Below are 25,467 nucleotides of genomic sequence, written 5' to 3'. Positions count from 1 at the left end.
TGAAGGCAAATTAAAAAAAAAGTCTTGTTTTTGGAACTCTACAAATGCTTAGGTGTTTAGTTTCTGTGGCTTTATTAACTGGCTGTAGTTTAAATCTTAGAATTTACGTGGTACGTGGTGATATTTTTGGTACAGCTGAGCTTTATGTAACCACAAGGGGGTAATCTTGCACTTGCAGTCAGTTGTAGAAGAGAGCAGTACAGTGAAAAAACACTTGTAAATTGATTTCATACTGAGTGACTTGAAAATGAAAGACTTCGAATTAACTGAGTGTTGAACGATGAGAGACATTCAATATTTAGTTTTGCAGCATAGAAGTAGTTAAACTATCTATGCTACTGAATCTTGGCTAGAAAGCAGTAACTGTTAATAAAACTAAACAGATGAGAAGATAGCTCTTATTTATAAATGTCTGTGGTATGTGTTGATGTCTTTGGAAACTGTAAAAATTATGGTCGAAACCAGCATAATATATTGGTTGCAATTAAATCTATTTTTACTATAGAACTAGTTACCTGGAAGGCTTTTGGACATGCTGACACTGGTTAATTGTAAATACAATATTTTTTTTCCTCTGGAAGCTGGAAAGCTTTCTGAATATGTACACTTTCCTTTAGTTACTGATGGAATTAAAAATTGAATTTGAATTGTATTTCTGGTACTTATTTAAAATGGTGCTGACTTAAAAGATTGCACTCTAAATAACTGACAGGAAACCATGGAACTGATCTATAATTGCTAACTCTTCCAGGTTTATGATAAGTTACCTAACAAGTATAATAGCCCTGTCTGAATGTTTTCATTAAGATGATGCAGGGAGAATTTAAAGGAGAATGATTTTAGCCAGGTTTTTTTTCCTCAGATTGTTCCTTGCTGTTGTTGACAAATTCTTCTTTGTAGATTAGAGCCAGTGGTATTTGTTAAAATGACCATAGTGAAAATTCACTGTTCATCATGTAATAGGATTCCTTTGGTCAGGAAGCAATCGCTTTTACTAAGAACAGTTTAATTTATGGATTCTTAAAATTTATTTTCTTATATGTAAGGGTGGTGGTAGGAAGGGCACGATTTCCTAACTAAATTAATTAGTAATTGAATAGGGGAACATTGTTTCCTCTTCCTCCTTTAATTTGAAAAATACCTGGAAATCCTCCCAGGACCATTGCAATGCAAATGTGGTCTTTATCCAAAGAGGACAGATGAGTCTTTCATATGCATGAATCCTTCAAGTATTTTTCAGTATGATGAGAAAACACAGGAACAGAAGATCTGAAGATGCATCAAAAATCTCTTTAAAATGTCAGTCTGCTTACCATTTGTGGGTCTTAGTTCCTGAAAACCACTTATGTGGTTCTTCTATAGACATCTTAGTTCGTTCATCATTTGAAAATCTTGCATTTACACTGAATTACATACAAAAGCCTTCAATAATGTAAAGTGAGTAGAAGAATTGGAAGGCTGTTGTCTAATATTAATTGAAGTGGTAGGGTTCTTTTTCAGGAAGTGTAAAATTCTCTCTGTTGTGATGCCTGTATATGTTATAAATGTGTAATTATTGCATGGTGCTGTAATAATAAATGTTTAACTTCTTCTGAAGGTGAGGGTGGTGAGATCATCTCCGCCAAGTTCACAGTTCAAAGCCACATTTCAGGAGTCTTACCAGGTCTATAAACGTTACCAGATGGTTATTCACAAGGACCCACCTGATAAACCAACTATAAATCAGGTCAGAAGGCCAAATGAATTTTATGCAAAACTCAGCTTCCCCTCCATTTCATGCGTCTTGCATAGCTTCTAGAAGAAACGATTGTGGATTTTATATCCATCTTACACTCAGGAGTATGTGAAATACTGTATCAAGTACAATCAACATTCTGAAAGTGCAAACCTTTGATACCTATTTTTTGAGTGCTATGAATATTTGGTCTTAATTGCCTAGCCATCTAACTCTCAACTTTTCTATCTGCTATTGAATAAGAGATGAAAGAGATGAGGCTTCAGAGGTAAAATGTCATGGACCATACAAGGAACTGAATATGGCTGGATGCTTGCCCTGATAAGTAGTCTCATTGGCTTTGGTTTGAATGCATCCATATGTGGAGGGGCAAGCATGATCAGGGCCAACATGTGAGTGAAGAAGTTATCACACACACAAGTTGTTAGTCTGAGGTTCACTTAAATTATGCAAACCTCTTCATTTTCCATCCAAGCACATCAAGTAGTGATCAACTTACTCTGTCTAAATTACACGTTGTTACTACCTCTTGTGATGACCAGGCAATGTGTAATAGCTATGTGCTGGACATATTACTTCTCAAAGTACTACTAAGAAAAAAAAACTTCAGAGTTTTGGAGGAAAAGTGTACGTAGCAAGAATAAGTAATAGCTGAACTGGGGTCAAGTGATGTGCCACTAGAAATTAAAACATTTCAATAGTTCTTGGAGTTGTACATTGAAAAATTTGTTGTTGGTTTGTTAGATACTCGGTCAAAAAATAGGTTGAGTAAGCTCGTGCTTTGGAGTGTTCTAGTGTTATATAATTTTTGTTCTTTAATGGAGGTATCAGCAGTCAGCTTAAGTTAGCATTAGTTGCCATATACTTTCCCCCATAGAAGATTTACTTTTTATTATATTTACAGTAGAATACTGACTTCAAAGGCTTTGAAACGGATAGGAGAAGATCTTCCACTAGCCTTACCTTCAGAAGCATATTACCTGGTTATATGCACTCAAAACAGTATGCTTGTATTTTCCTTGCTCTGAAGGTGAGGTTAGTACGTGTCTCTTTTGAGGACCCACAGTTCAAATCATCCTTCAACCAGTCAGCCACTTTATTTGCCAAGTATCAGATGGCTATACACAAGGACACACCTTCTGAATGTGGCGAAAATGAGGTACAGTTCACTGCATGCACCTTTATGAAAACCTTTTTACTGTGCAGTTAAATGGTGGGAAATGGTATCTGCTGGAATGATTCTAAATGATGAAATACTGGAGTTTCAGTTTGGGAGGGAAAACGTAAACAAACAAGGAGCTTCTGTGTTTTTTAGTAAGCTTCTGCTGTAGGCTTTAATAAGGAAAAGCTGAACCAGAGAGAAAGGGAGGAAGCACTGCTCTCGTGTGACATTAACATGTTAAGTAGGACTGTTGTTACAGGATTTTTAAAGAGGTTTGGAACTGAGATATTTCTGTTGGAAGTGGAATAAGGGTATGGAAGTGCCTTTCTGATGACAAGTATTTCTGCTCTAAAGTTGTTTGCTACTTTCACGCTTTTCCTTAATTTTTCTTTGCTTTGCTTTCTGTAATAGGTTAAGGTTTTAAAAATCTCAGTTTTATTCATGCTTTACTGCCAAGCATAGCTCTTAACTAGACCCCAAGTTTGCAGTAGGAATAGTGCAAAAATACTACTTGGGCTGGTTGCCTTTGATTCAGAGTGCACTGTGCATGAATAAGAGCCTTCTACAATAGGAAAAAGTGTTTGTAGGATGCTAATCCTAATCTAACAAAGCTTAAAACAAAAAGACAAATGGGGTTCTGTGCAAGCAGCCATCTTCTGGTTCTTTGGCTCGTGCCACAGTGTTTTCATTAGCAAAATTAACAGAGCTGTATCTCAGATCCGTCGTTTCTATCTACTGCAAATGTAAGGCTTGAGTATTGATCTGCCAGAGCTTTTGGTTCTTAAGAGCAAGACTTGCAGAAGTGATACCTAGCAAACTGTGGCTGCTTTCCAGGTAGAATAATAAAACCACATAACCACTTTTGGCTTTAGTTTGAGAGAATGTAAGGGGAGCATGTTTGTAAGATCTCTGTAATGCTACTGTGGAAAGCCATAAACTTTATTTCACTGTGTTTTGTAACATAGTGAGACTTACAACAATAACTGCTGCCTTTTTCTCAATTTCTGATATAAATTGAGTTAATTATAATATGGTAAAAATTGGAAATATGTCAGGAAATTCTGACCTATTTAATAGATTTGTAAGAAGCATTACCTGATCCGATCTGTGACTTCATTTGTCTGCTACAGTGACTGTATTTTAGCTTTAATGCTTAGATACAGTAGCATGCCCATGTTGTGTTGTTGCATTGACAGGGTGGTATGAATTTCCTACGTCTACTTATTTGTTCAGTTATGGATTTTTTAAAATAAAAGGCTCGTATCATGAATCAAGGACAATATCAATAACTGCTTACAGCTCAGTTCTGAATAGCACTTGGTGCCCTGTTCATCTAATCCCTTTTGGGGCAGACTGTATGGCTTGGTTTAGGCTTGGGTTTGACGGTCCAAATCACTCATAATTACACAAAAAGTATTTTAATGTCTTAGAGGCCCTAATACTTAATCTTCGTGGGAGGAGAACTATTGGAACCTCTAAGAATGGACAATACTAAGTAGGGTGAAACTGCTCCAAGTTATTTAGAAGGGCAGTGGGAAGTGCTATCTGAAAGCCCTCCATTTATTTTTCTCACTCTTCCTCAGACTTTATGTCATACAGACATTATGGAGCCAGGCATTTCTTTCAAGCATAGGTAAAATGAAATTCTGTATTATCCACAGGGCTTTCTCAGAGTACTAACAGGTCTGCTTTGGGTCTTAAAATGGCAAATATCCAGGATTTTTCTTTGGATCTGAAATCTAGCTTTTAATCTGTGCACATATATCTGTGTATGGTAGATGAACCTCTGAGTTGTTGAGCCTCTTTCAGAGAGATCCCTGTACTCTTTTATACGTGCGGAATGTCTAGTTTAGGAAAAGTATGCAATTTTATATTTGGCTGAACATTTCATATTCAGAAACCAGCCTACATTTAAATTCAGAATCCAACAGAGATGATTATAGGATATATTAACAAGTTCTCTTTGGAATACATCCTTAAGTTGTTGGCATTACAACCGCCTGCATTAGCTAGACTAGTTTTCATATTCACTATATTGCATTAAAATGCAATTTTAGGAAGGGATTTATAGTTTTGGTGATTAATTTAAAATAACACTAATATGGAAAGTTATAAAATGGTTCACAGTATTAACATACGTGAGCCATGAAGCTGATTATTGCTCAGTGAATGTGGAAGGAGGTCTTTTTTGCACCGATGCAACATGTATATATTTTCCATCAAGATTTTAAGTGAGGAGGCAGAACAGATAGTTCTAGTAGTTCTAGCAAAGCTTCTCTTCTCAAAGTGTGGTGTTTAGAAGCAGGAAACCTCTCTCCCAGGTTTGTAAATCCAAGTTTTGCTGTCAGCAAACCCTTAACAACCCCCTGCATCCTTCGTTTTAACAGTGCTCCCTTCAAAGCCATATCTGGCTGTGATTTTACAGTGTGAGCTTGTCTGTGTGTGACAGTGAGAAGATGTTATGGTTGAGGATGTAAGGCAGTTTATTAACTGCTAAATGAAATGCTAGAAAATAAACATTCTGTGTAATTAAGGAGACAAACTGCCTTCCCAGTAAATAACTTCTTTAGTGGCCCATGAAAAGCACTTCTGCCTCCTGCTCTGTGAAATGGCACCAAGTCCAGCAGGCTGTGTCTTTCTGAAGCATGCAGTTTGTCCAGCCCAGCTATTTAATAGTATAAACAAAATAGGAAAGAGCTCTGTGACTGAGTTCAGCCAGTAGTGGAGATTTTCTGGATGAAGTTTATTTTTGATGCACATGGGGCTATCAGCTCTTAATCCAAAGCTGGTAATTTCTACTGCAGCAGCAGCTGTAAGATTGAGTTTCACCTGTGACTAAAGGTGTGCAGATGAGAAGTTCTGTTCATGCTGCTCTGAACATCTATTTAAGTTCAGATACTAGTCAACCTCTAGTAGGTCTATTGAAATACTTTCTGCAGCAAAATAACTAAATAAAAGCTATCTGCATTTTTTTGGTACTGTTTTGCACATTTTAAAGCAATGCAATTATTCTGCTACTATTTCTGACAGCATCCTGCAGTCCTGTCCCTGGCTTTCTGTTATTGAAAATGCATCTTTAAAAATGCATTGCTGGTTCTCTCCTTTTGCTCCTGTACTCCGTCACTACAGCAGTTTTTATTTTCTCATTCTGCAGTGGTGGTCTCGTTCAAAGATGGTGGTTTCTGTAACGTTCTGGCAGTGTTCTGTAGCACAGCTCATACTGATGCAATGCTATCTACTTTTTATTTCTGAAACTGCCTTTCTTAATCTTGATACAAATGGTTTTTGTACAAAACTCCAACTATGCTATCTTCAGTACCTCCTTGCAAACTGTCTGTATTTAACTTCGGCCAGCTATACCCTGCTGAATGCTTTGGCTATCAAACAAAACAGTGTTTTGTCCCTTGTGTTAATTTAGGCCATACTTTAAAAATAAAAAAAAAAAGCAAAAACATTTGTTTTACCACTCTGATAACCTTGTTGAAGGCACTGAGTAACTTAAGATAGCACAGGATTGTGCATTTTAAATGCTTTAGTAAAAGCCAAAGCCTTATCTGTTTATTCTTTAACCTGAGTCATGCTCACCCTAACGTGGTGTTTGGATGCTATCCTTATCCTGGCAGAATGCAGGTGCTTGATAATGATCTTCAAAGCTGGTCTCAAGTTTGAAAGCGGGTGGAATGAGAGAGACAATATGAGAATTCCTTCTGAGCCAGCTGCTTTGTGCTTGGGTGGTGAGTTCCAGCTTCTGTAATGAAGCTCCAGAAAATCAAGCTGGCTGAAAGGACAGCACCTGCTCCCCTCTCTCTTGTGCCTGTGTTACAAATGAATGATATTTTAATATAAACTAACTACAATATACATTTTGTATGCAGGAACTCTTATGAAGACTAGTGACAAGAATACAAGCTGTTTTATACAGACCACTAGCGGGTATATTTTACCACTTAAATATTCCAGTATACTTAATTCTTATCTTTAAGTGGGTTATTGGGAAAATCTGAAAGACCTGGGGGAATCCCAAGAGATTATTGCCCAAGGAGGGTGGTGGAGTTACCATCTCTGGAGGTATTCCAGACCTGTGGAGATGTTGCACTGAAAGATGTGGGCATGGTGGGGATGGGTCAGCTTGGGGATCTTAGTGGTCTTTTCCACAGTTAAGTGTTCTACGATTCTATGACACTATTAAGTGGGAAAGTATTAACAGTGAATGAGTATCTCTGAATGAGTTCTCATACAGACATGAGAAATAAGTGTATTGCTGCCTATTGAACAAATATGTCCAAGGCTGCTCCTGGATGAGCTAAATCCTTGAAGTGCTCATTTTTGGAAGAGCTGAAAATGTGCAAGGGAGGAGTCTGTTCTCATGTTTGTCACATTCTGTGTGTTTCTTTTGCCTGGAAGTTGTGTACATAGATCTCTTCCTGCAGCCCAGGGTGGTAGTTGTGCACTGTTCCAAATAAAATAAAGCTATTGCTTGCTACTATACAACTTTCTCTTGCTGAAGTACTGGAAGATTATATTCAATGTTATATACACAATTCCACATATTGCACTTATAAAAAAAATCCCCTATTGTAAACAACTATGAGAGTTTGTATGTTTACAAGTTACTTTCTTTTTTTCTGCTTGGGTGGTAGAATTGTGTTCATTTTCTGGAAAAAATATTAAACTGTAATGGGGAAAAAGAATTGCAATAACAAAACCTGGGAAAACTTGAATAAGGATAACTTCTGTAATGAGCTGAGAGAGAGGCTGAGCATCCTTTCATTAAGCAAGCATTGTTTCCCTCTATTCTGGTGAAAGATCAGCTGGAGCACAAAGCTGATCAGCAGATCCAGAGTACCATGATCATGCAAATAAATGTAATGAATGGCACTTTGTCCCCTTTTTTCTTCAGCTGTCATAAGAAATATAATGAATCTTCATAATACAGCTTTGTCATAACTTCTGCATAATGAAATGGATAAGTGCAGTTTTGTAACCAGTATTTGATTTTGGTTTTGAAATTCAGCAACAGGCATTTGAATAGCATTGGATTATTTTTTCTGGGTGGCGTAGTAAAACATGGCCTGCATTTTTGTCAGTAGTCTTTATAAGAGTTCCTGCATGCAAGACTGATTGTTGCAGTTAGTTTATATTAAAATATTATAGCAGAGGTATCAAAGCTGTTCTTTGTATTTAGAAATCGAGTTTGGTTCATCCCAAGTTGCTCTCTTCTGCTGCACGCATATGCATTTAGGGGAGGTTTAGGTTAGATATTAGGAGGAAGTTTTTCACTCAGAGGGTGGTGAGGCACTGGAACAGGTTGCCCAAGGAGGCTGTGGATGCTCCATGCCTGGAGGCATTCAAGGCCGGGCTGGATGTGGCTCTGGGCAGCCTGGTCTGCTGGTTGGTGACCCTGCACATAGCAGGGGGTTGAAAACCAGATGATCATTGTGGTCCTTTTCAACCCAGGCCATTCTATGAACTACAGTGTTATTGTTGCCTTGTGGCTTTTCTCTTCCATCTGGCAGAACTCACTCTGTCTGTATTGAATGTGATGCGGTATATAGAAGAAAAAAGCTGCAATGCTATTGCAAACATTTATTCCCAGCTATTTAGTACCATTAGTGTTGTAAAAATAGTGATATGTTGGCTATTTATTTGTTATAATAGTGAGACTTGATTTATGCATGCAGTGAACTTCATCAGCTCTGACAGCTTGTATTTTCCTTGGGTCTTGCTCCTACAAGCAATCAGTTAAATCAACTCTTATCCCCAAACAAAGCACAATTGAAACACATTTTTCTTTCCAATTTAATATGAAATAATATTTTTTGCTTGCAGGCTTGATGGCTACTGCTTTAATTTTCACTAGAACAGCCATAGTATATAGTTCAGTGTATAGCTTCCATTGTTCAGCATAGCTCTGACTCCAGTGCAAAGGTCTGTAGGTCTGTGACTGGTGATGGAGCCATACCTGTGTCAGCTACTCAGGTCGAGTCAGGTGTGGTTTCCTTACATTGCACAGCTGCTAGATGGAGGGAGCCTGTAGACAGGGCTTGGGAAGTGAGGGACTGTGGGAGCTGAGAAGAATCAGAAGTTAGGAGTAGGTCCTGTTGGTGTTTGGGATCTGGATTTGGTTTTACAATCTGGATTTAACACCCTGGTCTGGATGTAGATGTCTACGTTCATAACAGGGGAGTTGGACCAGGTAGCATTTGAAGGCATCACTTCTCAAACAATTCTGTGATTCTACGAATTCCCATGCAAATTTAGTAATATGTTCACAAATAATTGGAGTAAGGAATATGAGCATATAATTCTATTGCTTATCACAAATTCTTATTTAAAGGACTGTTTGCAGATAGTGTTCCAGGCACTTTGGATCCAAATTCCTTGCTAGCACCCCTATATGCAGCTGTATAACCAATTCTGCAAAGGTTATACTCCATGCTTTGTGGGCTGTGCTGTTCTGATGGTACTTCTTATCTTTGGCCACTTTAAGAAAATGTACAGGTTAATGTTATCATAACGTTCCAAGAATAAGATAGAAGAGTGAGTTTTGTGTGTGTTTGTACAGCCTGAGACAGAAACACTTTGGTGGTTGGGTCAAGCATTGGTGTTAAGCAGTGCTACTGGGGCAGCTTTCTCCATTGATGTGTCACTGCCTGGAGCAGATTCTGATTTGTATTATGCTGAGCTAAGAGAAAGCTGTGTTTATATATATTTCTACTTTTGCATGACAGCTTGATACCTGGCTTTCCCTGGAGCAGTTGAAGGGAGGGCTTTGCAGACTGCAGATGTGGAAGACTCTGTGATTCAACATAACCCAGCATTAGAATGGTTAACAGCAATGATTCAGCGTGTTTTGCTACCAGCTTCAGTGCTTTATATACATGAACTGTTAAAATGCTTTTCTTGGTTTTTGAATGGTAGATGCAGATGTGGAGCTGGCTAGCCCCAGAGGCAAAGTTTGTAAACAAAACAAATACACTGAGAACTTCTTGGCCCTTCTGTGACAAGAAAGCAAAGTTCTGATTGCAGTGATGTAATCCCTGGCTAATTTGGGCAGAACGTGGGATAGAACGTGGGATTTCCGTAACAATTAAGTATCCATCTCACTAGAAGCATTGCATTTCTGACCCAATCTTGTCCTCCTTAACATCCTTCTTGGAGTATAAGTTGTCAACACAATATCTGCTTTACATTATGTATGCACTAAAAAATATATATACACAAATGAGCTGTTGGCTACTTTTGCTTTTAAGCTGTATTCAGTTCTTGTACTAAAAAAAGTTTCCAGAGTTTTTACATGATATTTTGCCATGTGTTTGAAATGCAGCATTTTTCTTCTCCCTGCCTCTTCTCTGGCACACATAATGGCTGTTACAAGAGGTTTGGAACAGTGACACTATATGCCCATTTCATTAATGTGATTTTTCAGTTTTCTTATGGTAGCCTTTCCTTTAAGGAAAAGGGCTGAAGTGTGACTGAAACAAACTATGTGCAGCAATACAAGTTAGAAAACATTTCCATAAATAATCATAAAAAATCTACAGTAGTTACCAGAAGGAGCCAGAGAGAACAGTTTATTGTTGTTTGGGCCTACTGGAGCAAGTTAGTTAACTTTTCATGGGTGTTTTATAATGACAAGTTTGTAGAAGAACAGTGTATCTGTGTCAGTTCCCTCTGCAAAGCTGGCTGGACACTCGCTTTGCTTTGTGCTTAACCAAATATTTGTCTTGGAAGAAAAGAATTTAGCAACACACAAAAGATACACTGTTTGAAAAGGTGCAAAAAATTACTGAAATAGGTATGTTTGTTTTTTTTCTTTTTCAGTTCCTTTAATTGCCTCCCAGAAATACACTTGAACTACTGTAGGAAACCAAGCAAGGAGCCTAGGAAATGCTGAGGAGCACGTGCTGATCAACTCCAAGTTGGTATCAGCAGCAAACTCCAAACCCTTAGGTCACTCTAATCTAGCCTCCTCCATTTCTTTGGCTAGCGAGAGAATGTGTAAAAGACAAACCAAGACCTTGTGGTTATTGTAGTCCTCTTAGCTTGCCTAGGCAGCAGCTTTTAGAATGCTCTTGAATGAGTTCTTTAGGTATTGGAGGCAATGGCAGTGCTCACTGGTGACTGGCTCCTCATGGTGGGCCCAGTCCCTTTGCCACAGGGATCTCTTACTGTGCTGATTACAGAGCTGGTGCTGGTCTGTCTGCTCCATTCTGTGTGGCCCTCTGTTGTGGATCCATTAATTTTATTCTTTAAATGCCTATAAGAGCCCGAACATTTTGGTGTCCAGTCAACTAAGCCAATTGTCCATACTGTTTCATTTCAGTTTTTGCATCCCAGTTTACATGGTTTTTCTTATTTTGGCACTGAGTATCAACACTTTACTACAGATCTCCATTATTTTAAGAATGATATTCTCTTAGGAGACAAAGCCACAGTGATTTTAGTCACTCCGTAATAAACTGAAATAGTAATTCTGAAATGTAAATGTTGTCCCATCACCAATTATTTGTTTCGTCAGTCTGATAATCCTTGCTCTGAAAACTGCACTTAAGACAATAAGTCAAACTTTAAACTGACTCTTTTCCTATTTACTGTCTTTTAAATTCTCCTTTTCCACCTTTGGGTCTGTGGCTACTGAAGGACTTTTTTACTGTGTATTTCTTATTTCTGTCACTCTGCAAGTGAAGATGAACAAGGAAAGTTCATGTTTGACAGCAAAGATGTATTTATTTAAACTTGGAAGTTACTGAGTTACCAGGTGAAACCCATGCTGGGTTGGCATACAAAGCATCTGAATGGCTTCCTTTGCCTGTACAGCCTTCCAGTTTTATTGCAGCTTTTTAAAGGTGTGCATGTGCTCAGTTATCTTTCTGCCTTCTCCTTCCAATTTTAATCCTTAGCTTTGTAATCTTCTCTCAGTTTTATTTGAGCTTCTTTCCTGGTCTTCTGGTCGCTGTGATGGCTTTTTTATGGCAACTGAAATTAATTTGCACCAAAGAAAGGATCTTGCTGTTTCGTATATATGGTTTTTAAAAGATTGAAGCTTATGTAATTCAATTTGAAATTAAAATTAGAAAAGTATGACTTTGTGAAAGGAATTTCAATTGTGCCCGTGTGACAGGTTGATTTATTTTACATAAACACCAGCTTTTGACTGCATTTCTTTCATGGGTCGTTGGATCGTTTTTTGGGTTGTGTTCATAATAATCCTGCAGTCATAAAAATGAGTTTGTCACATGAGAAAATGAATCTCGTGCATAGTTGAGCTTAAGTACACATGTAGACAAGGTGTATTCTTGAGCTACGATGGGTGTTGTGGTTTTGGTGGTGTGAGGGCAGAGTATGGGCTGAGATGACAACAACAAAGGTTAGCACATCCAAAATACCTGTTACTTTCCCACTTTGTGTGTGAATTAAATTCAAACATCAAAATGAAATGCTTCATTTGATTCACAATTTCCTGAAGTTTTCTTGAGGTTGATTAAGAAATTGATCTGACCTGAGAACTTCAACAAATGTAAAGGGATGAACTAATCTGTAATAAAACTTGCAGTGTTTCATTCTGCTAAGCCTGTGGTACAAATTCAAGTGCAGTAAATTCTTTTTCTAGCCACCAGTGGAGACGGTTGCAAGCAGAAGTTATGCTTGGAACACTTGGAACGTCCCCCCCACCCAACGTGGAGCCTGGAGAATCCATACAGCTATTTGAAAAGTGTTGTTGGCTCAGTTCTCTCACCCATAGGGTTTGACTTGCACTATAAAGCTAAAGTTACAGATTAAGAACTATTGGGGGTCTTCTGACATCAAAATTAATAACACATGGTTTATTCTTCTGGTGCCTGCACATTCTAAAGGCATTGGCTGTAGAGACTGATGCACGAGCACTGGAGGAATTTGTAAATGTCTGTTCTTTATTTATGGGAGCATAACTCGATAATTCAAATTTTGAGTTACTTTTGTTCTCCTCAAATACTGTCTATGTTTTCTTTTCCCATCGTGCTCTCTGTCCCTATCCAGCAAATCATAAAAAACTTTGGAACTGAATTCAGATATCACAATAACTTGTTTTTCTAAACTCAGTAATTTAGGGTATCCACTGCTCTGGTGATGAGCACATCTAAAATTGCCAATTATGGAAAATGCTCATTACACTGTTTTCAGTTTTTCAGTAGCAGCTTAGTAGAAATTCAGTGTTTATCCCTAAAGTTTATCATTCATTCATAGGTCAGCTAGAACATTACTGTGTGTTTGAGGGGGAAATCTGAAGTCTGTCTCTGTGAAGCCCTGATTCTTTGAGTGTCAGCACTGGAACACCTTTCAGTGCATCCTAGAGGACATTAAAGCTCACTTTGCACTACACTGGGAATGGTCCACTTAATGTTTGCAGATCCATATATATCCCAGAGGCTGTGTTTTTGTTAATAAAATCTGATTTTATAGCATTTTTGAAAGAAAAGAAGTAGTTATAACTACTTAGGCTGTATATGGGACTTGGTCCTAAGTCAGCCATTTGTAGTATTGGCACTTCTTAGTGTTGCTTGTTTTCTCTTGTCCCCTGCATGGGGGGAAGTGAGCAGTCTGGGGCTGATGCGGGTGTCCAGGACCACATCCAGGTGGGTTTGGGGTCTCCCCTTTGCAGATCTCCACCCAGATCCTCTCTGGGTACCTGTGCCAGAGCTCCAGTGCCCACACAGCTTCCTGATGGTCAAATGCTTTGCAAGTAGTCCCCTGCCTTTTGATGCATCTCTGTTTAAGAAGAACTCTTCTCTCATTTAGCTGAGGAGTTTGTAGGATTCTTGACCAAAAACTCCTGTGATTAGTCGTCTTGTGGGTATCATTATATTCTTTTTATCAAGCTGAACATTTCAAGTTCCTGTTTATTATTCTTTACAGTTTGTTAACCACTGACTTATTAAATCACTCTGCTCATTACAGGAGGGGAGGGAACTGTGTAACACAAACTTAGCTGTTTAACAAAGGAATGTTTTGGGGTTAAATACATACCAGAACTTTGTAATATCTTTTAATGTGTTTTATGTGGAGTCTACCAGTAAGGAAGTATTTGTGTCAAATATGTAAATGTTGGTGAGTAAACAGCTATTATATTTTACTGCTCTTAGAATCTTGAACAAGCTCCAGTTCATTAAAAACTTGCCCATTGTTTGATTATTTGTAGCACAACATTTCATACTGAGTAAAGAATCTAGTTTTGAAAATATTTGCACTTTCAGGAAGTTGATTTTTTTTTTCCCCTTCCATCTTTAAATTCAATCAGGCTTGCTTCTGATTGTGATTGCAAATAGCCTTGATTAATTTATATCGAGAGACATGATGGCCCTAAGCTCCATCCTTAGTGATGGACATGCACAATGGAACTATGGGAAAGGGCTTCCTGTTGCAGGAGGTCCCATAGAAAAACAATGTGTAATTTAGAATAAATGACAGATCTGTGTTACAGGGTGATAATTCTCTCTCATCTCACTTTTAAATTTCTATCTTATAGAAGTTAAGTGACTTGGATAATTAGTGATTGTATTTTTTTATTCACAAAACAGAAGGTGGAAATTTGTTGGGAAATTTTATTTCAATTCCTAAAATCTGTTGGTTTTTTTTGTAATTATAATGCTTTGAGACTATATGCTTTTCTGAGCTGTAATGTATCCTGAAGTATTACTAATATTCTTGTTTTTCTACTTTGCATGTTTGGACCATCTTCTGGGACACATTTTTGATGTATTTACCTTGATGCAGTTCACACGATTCCTCTGTGATTCTCCCCTTGAGGTAAGCATTAATTCTAGACACAGGTTGTGAAGTGAATGTATGCTTTCCTTTTTATTTTCTGCAATTGGTACATCATGGGTATAGATGGCACGGATGGGTGTCAGTGTTGTCTCATCGGCAGCCAGTAAGGAAAGTAACACTGAATCTGTAAAGGAGCTTGAGGAGCTGAATAATTATCTACCCCTGAATTTCATATCACTGCATTAGGAGAAAAAAAAAAAAACAACAAAAAGGCAGAAATTACTGTACTCTTGACTTATTTCTTTTAAAGAAAAGAATATATTACTAAATAATTTTCTGACCTTGTATTTCACTCCAGTGTGAGTTAAACGTTGAGGAGAGATGCTGCTGTTTCTTTTCCAATAAGCAAACTGTTGTAGATCTGTTTCACTATCTTTCTTGTTAGTCTTAAAGAGTTAAGTACGGCGTGACTGTAATGAAATTGTCAGGTTATAGTAATTACGCTGGTAACGCGATATGTCGCAGTTTGAATGAATCCATGTGTGGAGAGTTTGTTGCTTTTACTCTGCTGAGTCCACTGGCCTTTGCATTCCTGAAAGCTGAAGAGTAATAGAGCTCATTAGGCTTTATAGGAAAAGGGCTTTTATCACCTCGTCAAGTCAGGCAGCAGACTGCTATTATATTCTTAATTTTGTATGGCTACGGAGATGTTGATGCACACTTCCCCGCCAGGTTTATGCCAGTATTGTTTCTTACAGACACTTTTTATTGACATTTTGAAGCTTGAATTAAATTTTGTGTGGCACCACTACAGATGTCTTCAATTAGATGAAGTTAAATAAAAGGGGTTTTGTATCAGAGGCCAAGAGATTCTTGAAATTCTTTATTCTGAAACAGTTGCCACAAGAAAATCTAGTAGTGAGCAGTCTGTTTACTCTTTGGAACAAAAATAATTTAGAATCAATTTTAAGCCTTACATGATTTCAATTTGTAATTTTAAAAAATATACATATTATTAACTGCAAATATGTATTGATGCCCAAACTCTTCCTGTCTTTATTTCTCCATTTTGCTGGTGTTTAGTTTCAGTTTTGGCTATGGGCTCTGGCATAAAGGAAAATGAATAGTTTTAAAAAATGTTACATTATGTAGTAGCAGAAAACTATGCAATTTTCTAGCAGTAAACAGGATGCAGCAGAGAACTGATTTTGGTTTTTGTTCGGTGTTCCTTTCCTCTTAGAAGCTATATCTGAATATTTGTCTTTTACCCCAGTGGCTCAGCACAGGATTGGCTTACCATTGGAATCACAGGATGGTTGGGTTGGAAGGGACCTTAGAGCCCATCCAGTTCCAATTCTCTGGATGGTTTTCTGGAGGCTGGTGGCCCTGCCTGTGGCAGGGTGTTGGTACATGATGATCTTTAGGGTCCCTTCAAACCCAAGCCACTCTACAATTCTCTGCCATGGCTGACTGCCCCTCACTACACCAGGCTGCCCAGGCCCCATCCAGTCTGGCTTTGAGCACCTTGCAGGGCTCCCTACAAAAAATCAGCATGGCCAATCACCCCTTGTTTTGGATGTGCATACAGCAACATGTTTTTTTTTTTTTTTTTTTTAGTGCACTTCACGTGGTATTTATGAACACTTGGTATTTCTACTGTCTCTGTAATTACTCAGCATGATGGGATCTTTCTGTGCATCTTTGCACTCAGCTCTTGCTGGCACAGTCTGTGGCAGTGTTGAACCATGCTTGTAATAGAAAAGTTTTCTTGTTCAGAGTGAATTTTGTCTGTTTTTTATGTAGTGCCCATTGCTTCCTGTCCTGTCAGTGGGCACCACTGAGAAGAGTCTGGCTCCCTTGTCTTTATTACCTCCTGTCAGGTGTTATACATATAAACAGAACCTTCCCCAGGTCATCTGATTTTGATGCTGAAGGATCTCAGCTCTCTCCTTGTATATCAGATACTCCAGTCCTTCATCATCTTTATGGCCCTTCACGAGTCAGTCTGTATTTCCCTGTATAGAACCCGGTGTTCCAGTTGCATCCGTACGGTGCAGCATAGAGAGGGAAGTATGCAACAGAGCTACCAACACCTGCCTTGAGCTGCTGGCAATGCTCTGCCTGGTGCAGCCAGGTGCTGTAGGTGCTATTTTGATGTGAGGGTGCATTGCTGGTTTTTCTTTATTTTTTTTCTTCTTGTTTGGATGGAAGCCTGCAGTGCTACATCTCTGCTGACACAGCCTATATTTATAGGCTGCATCTCCACTAATCCCTAGTGAAAGGAGGAGACAGTAGTGAACAGGAGATATGTTAATATCCAAGTAAGATAAAAAACTACCATATGGTAGGTTTTGTGTGTGTGCCTTTGGGAGAAGAACTGCTGGAATTTATCACTTCACTTTGGCAAATAATTTCCACTTGAGGTAGAAATCAAGAGTTTCCTGGTTGCTTTTTTTTTTAATTTTTCTTTGTATAGGGTAGCATGGATTTCATATTTTTTTTTCCTTTTTCCATCCACAGCAGAGAGTAAAATGGAAATGTTTGAAGTAGGAGTTTTCATGAAACCTCCCAGAGGAAAACAATCATGTAGTTATCAGGATTAAGACTCATTTTCATGGGGGATGGTACAGTGCCTTCTGTAGTTGCACACCAGTCTGGGTTAGGGGTTAACTAGTCTAATTTCAATATTAATAACACTGAACTGTATTAGAAGTAAAGTGAAAGACCAATGTGCTTTGAAGAAAATTGAGTGCTCTCACCATCACTGAAGTTTCATTATAAGCACTTATTACATTGAATTGTATTAATTGGGGCAACATGTAATGCCAGACTGTATTAAATATTTAAGTGTTAATAATGTATTATAAATTATGATCAATCACCCATTCATGAAGAAAATATGGGGCAGGAATAGCTATGAAAGCTAGGGGGTATTAACAGTTCCTAATATAGCATGTTTAATTGTGCCTTTTATATCATTGCCTGAGTTTTAGTTCTAGTTTTAGTGTTTAATCCTTTCATATAACTTATTTAATGCATGTAATGAATATAAACAAAACAGTTAATTTCAAATGTTTGCATTTCTTTTTTACGTGGGTAGGATAGTGGGGCTTTTGTTTAAGATGACTAGCAGCACCTATCATTTGAACATTAATTGCGTGAGGAAGTAAGAGGATATTGGTTTTGATCTCTTTCCATGCAACACCTCTCACGTTACATTTGTTGATTCATTACTCAGAGAAATGGTGATGTTCTCAGTGGCAAGAGCAGCTCGTGTTTTTGTAGTATAAAGGCTAATGTGTTATTTTGTGTTGATAAGGGCTCCCTTCTCTGGTGGGGCTCAACTGCATGATGTCCCGTGTATATTTTACATAGCCTTTGACAGTTATGGTCCCATGTGGCTGTATCAGCAATGTGAAATGGTATAACCTGCTCATAGGGAGGGTTTCCTATGCTGGGCCTGTTACATGTCTAATGGCCTGGATGGTATGTGAGAAATCAAGGCAAAGGAGCCAAGTATTCATTGAGAAATTGGAGAAAACATAGTACTTACAAATGCTACAAAGGATTATATTGTATGAAAACTTCTCAAGGAGGAGGAGAATGTGCTTTTTAAAAATGTTATTTACTTTATGTAACAGATCCCTGGACATTTTGCCTGAAATGAGTACTGTGCTTGTTATCCTTGTTAAAGAACACAGCCTCTTTTATGTTTGTGGATTTCTTTGTAGTTGAGTTAATGGAATAATGCTGCAGTTTCATGCCTTACTAAAAGTTCTTAACTGAGCTGATGCTGCAGTTGGCAGATGTGACTGAACCCATCCAATGCCATTCCAAGGTAGGGTTTCTGTGCACACAACAGTGTTTTACCTGTAGAAGAAAATTTTTTCCATGTTGTTGCAGACAATCTTTTATCACGTTTATTAATTTCAATGCAATTAATTTTTGAAAAAGAAATGAAACCTGTTTTATCTGGTTATTTAAATCAGTCTGTGTTTAAATTACAAGTGACGTTTCCCCTAGGATTGCTTCCTTTTTTAAGTCACCTGCTGCACCGTGGTGGTTAAGAACTTAACCTGGTCTCTTAGGGTTACCCTTAAAGAAAATCTTTCTTTATTCCAAACTCTCAAACTTTGACCGTGTCTCAGCTTAAAAATTTTAATACTAGCCATGTGATTTCATTTGGCTCTACTGAAAAGTTGAGGATATTGTATGAAACAGTGATTACCAAATGTGTAGGCTTCTCCTAAATGGAAAGAACCTCAGCTTCATGTATCAGTATTCCCCCTCTAATATCTTCATATTCTGCAGATTTAGCTCTCAAAATTTGATCATTTCACTTGTATAGTATCTTCAGCTACGTATCTAGTTTTATGCTATGTGACTGAATAAAAATGTACATGCTTTATTGCACAGCCTTTCTTTTAGGACTTATTGGTTGGGTAAGTCAGTCGAAATGATTTTTGTCCAAATGATTGATTTTTCTTTTGACACACGTGGTAACAATTAGAATAACTTCTACTGCCCGTCATCCCTTCAGTCTATGCTACTGTATCAAAATACTTGATTAAACCCTCCTCCTGCTGTTGTAATGCAAAACAGTTGGTAATAGCAGGTAGTATTGTCAGATTTATTGAGTGAGAAGCTGCTTTTTGAAGATCTGGCAATACAGCGAAAACACAACTAGATGGATAATTAAATTCAGCACTGCGAAATTCAGGATTAAAGTAACTTAATGTTGGAGGAAAAGGCATGCCAGAGTTGACTGCACAATACAATTTAAATTAAGAGATAATTTTCTTTGTAATTTGAGGCATCCTGGCTTAGGTGCTTTTACCCAGTGTGGAAGTGTACTTTGCTGTGAGTTCAAAGCCCAGTGCACATCAGCAGTGGTTTTGCAGAAGCTCTCTTTGTGGGCTGACAGCAAGAAGCTCCAAGTTCTGAGGCAACAGAGAGCTCCAGGCTTGTAGATAAAAGTTCTTTAGTTGGTCATAAAGAGTAAACCCTACATAGTGAGCTGATAAGTGCTTTTTATAAACCTGTTCTCAAAGAATCTCAGTGGCTACACCGAGAAACTGAACTTCTGTGACCAAAGGCATGGATATGCAACCAAGATGGTGATGGGCCCAGAGGGCAAGATGTGTGAGCAGCTGAGCTCCATGGGTCTGCTGGGCATGGAGCAGAGCAGGCTGAGGAGGGAGTCCTCATGGCAGCCCACGGCTCCTCACAGGGTAAAGAGGGGCAGCACTGATCTCTGCTCCCTGGGGTTGGTGACAGGGTCTGAGGGAATGGCATGGAGCTGTATCAGGTGGGGGTTAGGGAAAAGCTCTGCCCCAAAGGGCAGTGGGTATGGCTCTGAGCTGCCAGAGCTCAGGGGGATGCTGGGACACCACTCTCAGACATTGGGTTTGGGTGATGCTATGTGGAGCTGGGGTTGGACTTGATCGTCCTTATGGGTCCCTGCCAACTTGGGATATTTTGTGATTCTACAGTTCTATTCTACAGTGAAAAATCAAAAACGATACAGAGAACTAATATTGTTTCCCGTTTCTCAAATTCCTGTTATCCTTTCTCTAAATGTGTATAGCAGGAAAGATTTCTCACAGTATTGTCTTTTAAAATCTGTCTAAAATTGTTCTACCGGTCTGAAATGAAAATCTACCAGTCTGATAATGATATCCTGTTTTTCCTCAGGCAGAGAATCCACCAAATGGACCAGAATGTGGCTATGGTTCTTTTCACCAGCAGTACTGGCTGGATGGGAAGATAATAGCTGTGGGTGTCATTGATATTCTGCCCTACTGTGTGTCCTCTGTCTATCTGTACTACGATCCAGACTATTCCTTCTTATCTTTGGGAGTCTACTCTGCATTACGGTAAGAAGGTTTTTATTTTCTGATTTGACATAATAGTAAGAATTGATACTTTTTCCTAAACTGAGACTTGATTTCCATTCTAAACATATGCTGCTAACACTATCTCTAGCAAAAATTATTTTTTTTAAATTCTCAACAGTTGGATGCATATCTGAATCCTAAATTTTCTAATCTTTCTAATTAGCTAAATAGACTTAAAGATTAAAAAAGTCTGAAAAGCTCAGAAAGGAAATACCTGGTCTTTATTCCCCAGAAAATAGTTTAGTATTGCTTGGTTTCAATAGAGAAAAGTCTCTTTTTTGTTTGGATGGAAATAATTCTTCCTTTACCTTAGCTTAGTCACCAAGTGAAATTAATCACTTTTATACTTGTGTGCACAGTGAGATTGTAAAAACTGTCTTCTGAATTAGTGGTTTCCTGCTATACTAGTGCTGAGTGTATTTTCAAGTATGTTAATCTCATTACCTTTTGTCTGACAGACAGAGTAATCATGTGAATTTTGAAGCCTTAGGTTAACTATCAAACTTTTTGAGTGTATTCGTCTCTTTGTAGAGGTGACCTTTGTGATTTGTGAATAATCTACATATGAATTACACAAATGCATCTATCAAGAGCAGTTTCACTAAATTCACTGCTAAGTTGCTGAGTTAGTCTAATGGTTTGTTCCTGCTGAAATGAGTCACTGCAGTCACTCTCCATATCTACCATCTATGATTGCTAGAAGCGATCACACCTTTAGCCAGCTTAGTTTACTGAGTAGAAGACTTTGCTTCAGCAACCTGGTTAGTGAGCTGAGCTCTTAGTGAAGAAGCTGTTAGCTCTTGCACCAGCTCCAGTACTATGGTGGAGCCATGAAGCTGAGAATGGCTGGACAGAGGGCAGAACCTCCCACTCTGGTAAGCTTCTAGATCGATTAAGCTCTTTGAGCAGTTTCTCCTGGTGCTTTTGGCAGGAGCTGATAACACTGCCTTCCTGTTGGCTTTCCTCACCTTGTTCCAGAGATTTCCCTTATGAAGGAGAAACTGTAGGATTGTAGAAAAGTTTAGGCAGGAATGGGCCTCTGGGTATCTCTTGTCCTGATCTGTTACCCCAGATCAGGGATAACTTTCAAGTTGTCAGGTGCATTAATGTAACTGTCAGTTACATTGATGTGTAGCATCTCATTTGGTCTGTAGTTTAGTGTCTGATTTACCATTTTTCCAAATCAGAAGGAAATCAGAAATAACAGGTAGAAAAACATTGGAATGACTGTGATGTAGAAGTGATCTTTGTTTCTAATAGTGGTCTGGATTTTAATACAGTTGATACTTAAAATTAGACTTACCTTTTTAATGCAAATTGCTATAAGCAAATTCTAAAACTTGTTTTTCAGTACCTTTATGTATCACATTATTTTATGTAATAATAATCTGACATAATCCATGCTTATGAATTCTTGGAATGATTTAAAATCTTCTACATAATAAATTTAAAGCTTTGTCATTGCAGCATGCTTGTGTGGCTCAACTCATGAAAAAGGAGCTTGTAAATTCTTCTGCATTTAAGGCAATAAAAATAAGTTTTCAGTAGGCTTGGAGGGAGGGGGGCAGTCTTGTTCTCTTTTCAAAAAGGGGGAAAAAGCCCTTAAGACTTGGGGAGGATTTAGGAAGTTGCAAAGGAATCTGATATCTTAAAAGCTGTTGCCAATTTTACTCTGAGGAGGTTAAACTGCATTGCAATGCTATCGCTTCCACTTCATGCTATTCTGAAAATTTTTGCTCCTGAGTCGTAGAAAGGATGCAGTTTGAACATCTTTTGAAATAAGGAGGCATTTGAGTACAGAATGAGGAGAGAAGAGGCTACATGTAATAGATGAGTCTGAGGAAGGGCTGGGGGAAGCTGACCAGGATGTGTGAAGTGATTCTTATTGTCACTTTTCAGCATATTCAGCATTCCCCCTGCTACCTACAATCATTAGTAGTAGGTAACTGCAATATTCATAATCTATCTATTGTAAGAGGAAAAAAATGCTTAAAGTTCTTTTGGAATTGGGTTATTTAGCATTGAAATATTCAGTTTTGTATTGATGTGTTTTGCTCACTAGTTGCCTATTCTTGCCCAGCGTTAACAGCCATTGTAATTCCTTAAATATGTATCTTAAACTGAAAGCCTTAATTTAAAAAAATTAAGTTCAAGCCTGTAACCCCTTTTCCAGGAGAATGATTTAGGCAGAAAACAACTGCAGGTAGGTGTGAGTTGTGCAATGTAGTGCTGCATTGCTGCTGCCAGGTTGGTGTGATGGAAGAGTCTTTTTTTGCATTAGGTCTCAGCTTGGGCTGCAGTGGTACACTTCTCACCCCTGTGCAGCGCTGCAGTTCCCTCCTGGTTTTGGGAACCATAGGTTTGCACATGCTCAGTTGGTCAGTGAACTAGGGAGCAAGAAAGGAATCTTTAAATAAGGTACAATTGTACTCTACAGAGCCCTGGAGGTAAGAGACTGAAGGATGCTTTTTTGTTCCCCAATATTACTTGTCATTCTTAGAGTGTATTTCTGCACTGCCACTTATGTGAAGACACCTGCAGTGATTCTAAGCATGGTATCACTGCTGTTGTGCATTAATTGCTGGGGGATCACAGCAAAACTTACAATAGAGCTGCCCGTAGGACTGCTACTGCAGCCCAACCTCATTGCCTTATGGTCATTAAAAGTTTACTTCTTCACTTTAAATCTTCTTGTTTTATTAAATCAGCCAATGTAGACCAATTGCAAACAGCGTTGAAGGTATTTACAAATACAAAGAATGTTCTTTTCCTGTAGTCTTCCAGGATTGTACAATTGCACTAAGGTATATATTTAATTAGATCTGGGATAATCAGCTTGGAATGGTAAGGATGTTTGACTTCATGCTATGTGTTAAAAGATGTTGTATGTGACATGCATGTTGGTACACTTTTGGTAGTATATAAACCTCACTTTTGGAATCTGTTCTATTTACCTGGATTTTCAGATAGGAAATAACTTGGAGATATTTTCCTTTTTCAGCAGATACGATATAGAATTATAATGTACCCCAATGGTCTCAGCAAAGTATATGGAACTGAAATGTCAGATTTTCAGCATATTCAAACATTCCCATTACTACTATAATTTTAAAGTGATCAGAAAAAGAAAACAACAAACCCCAAATAGGTTTTATACATGTTTCCTACAGGACCATGCTCAGATCTTTTTCTTTCAATGCTGAAAGTAAGAACCAGCATCCAAGTTCCATCAAATTTGATGCAAGTGTGAACTGCAATGTTACAAATACTGTAAAAATGAGTGTTGTAGTAGAGATGCTGGCAGGTTCATTTTGAAAACACTGCTTTCCTCTTGCAAGCAAAATAACAAGCAAACTTATTTTGGAATACGCTCGTGGTTCTCTTTGAGAATAAATGAGAAAATCGTGCAAACAAACATGAGATAAGTGAAAAATGGCTATTGCTGCATGAGGATGGATGTGTTTATGTGTAAGTTACTAGAATGCAAAGAACAGAACAAACGAGGCTTATCCTTGAAGCTTGTTTTTTAAGATTGCTGATGTTTTCCTGAGCTGCGTTAGCCTGCGTGCGTACAATAGCTGGGTCAGATTGCTGTAGAATTCCAATGTGCATGAATATTAACAGGGAATGTGTTAAATAAAGGCTTTTGGTCACTTTCTCTCTGAATTCCAAGTTGGTGACATGGCAAGGCAAAAGGCAAAAATGAGTGTTTTTAAGCCTCAGACAATGTTTTGTTTGTTATCTTCATTGTTTGATTGAAGTCTAGTCCTTCAAGTAAGTCAAAAGCCAGGTGGTTGCAAAGCATTTCTTTGAATGATGAAATGAATGTAGGAATTGTATTCATAAATAATTAGTCCTTTTTTGTTTTCCTTTCGTAGGGAAATTGCTTTTACTAGGCAACTTCATGAGAAAGCTCCTGATCTCTGTTTTTATTATATGGGTTTCTACATTCATTCGTGCCCCAAAATGCGCTACAAGGTAAAGTGTGTTTTTACTTCTTTCCTTTGTGTACAATTATTCAAAGCATTTGACAGTTCTCATAGTAGCATAATATTTTTGTAATTGTCACTTTGGATTTCAAAATAGACTTTACGTGGTTAAATGTGGACACTGGTTACTCTTTAACTTGACTTAGGATTATTTATTTTTTTTAAAGTTTAGCTACATGTGGTATTTATTACAAGTTGGCTTAAAAGCTGTTCACTTGGAGAGATTTTCAAGGCTGTCAGATAATAGTTTGTCATTTGGTTACCTGGGTGTCTCATGTTTACAGTATATTTGGCAACAGACTGAAATTCTCCCTTCTTTGGGTTTGACTGAGTATTTGTGGAACTGTTGCTTAGAGACTGTAGGCAGAGATAGCATGACTTCCTGGGGCTTACTCTGCAGATAAAACTATGAGAAGCCAGATTGTTAGGAATTTTGGATCAAGTAGCAGAAAGGGTGAGGAGAATCCCAGAACGTTTGGCACAACCAGTCCGCCATCGAATCTCCTTTGTAATCTCTGTTAGCCTCAACTTTGTTTAAACCTATATGCCCAAGGGTCCATCTCTTCTGTTTATTTGATCCCAACTATTCTTTATAAAGATATCATTGCTTTTTCAACCTTGCTGCATAATATCAGAATAGTGAAAATGATAGAAATTTGAAGTTTACAAATAATGATGTACATTAATAATATGGAAATGTAGAAAGCAAACGAAATCTAGATCAAGAGTTCTTAGTGTTTTCTTTTCTCGTCCTCAAAATGTGCTAAAAACTGCATTTTCAGCTTGCTTTCAAATAGCCAAAAAGCAGTGATGTTCATAGAAGTGATGGTTGTGAAAGAAAAGCCAAAACACTGAAACAAATCATAAATGCTTCTGGATAATGCTCTTGCCATTGTGAAGTGGTTGAGCAGAGTGGGGAAGAACTGACTTGGCAGA

The 25,467-nt window shown here is 38.1% G+C and overlaps 1 protein-coding gene across 9 annotated transcripts in view; it reads left to right on the top strand.

Annotated features, from left to right (window-relative positions):
* ATE1 (arginyltransferase 1) overlaps positions 1 to 25,467 on the top strand; it is a 70,583-nt gene that overhangs the window by 10,006 nt on the left and 35,110 nt on the right. For 3 of the 9 annotated variants that reach the window (XM_031597369.2, XM_031597370.2, XM_031597367.2), the window contains 4 exons: positions 1,598 to 1,726; positions 14,652 to 14,684; positions 20,340 to 20,521; positions 24,421 to 24,520. In XM_031597369.2, the coding sequence (XP_031453229.2) occupies positions 1,598 to 1,726; positions 14,652 to 14,684; positions 20,340 to 20,521; positions 24,421 to 24,520 (444 nt within the window). Of the gene's footprint in view, positions 1 to 1,597; positions 1,727 to 2,765; positions 2,895 to 14,651; positions 14,685 to 20,339; positions 20,522 to 24,420; positions 24,521 to 25,467 lie in introns of all 9 variants that reach the window. The other 6 variants (XM_090145607.1, XM_090145606.1, XM_031597371.2 and 3 more) reach the window with 3 other exon arrangements.

This window comes from Phasianus colchicus, chromosome 8, assembly GCF_987193195.1.
Source record: "Phasianus colchicus chromosome 8, bPhaCol1.hap1.1, whole genome shotgun sequence".
In the NCBI taxonomy this organism is placed as follows: domain Eukaryota; kingdom Metazoa; phylum Chordata; class Aves; order Galliformes; family Phasianidae; genus Phasianus; species Phasianus colchicus.
This window is presented reverse-complemented; position numbering and strand designations above follow the sequence as displayed.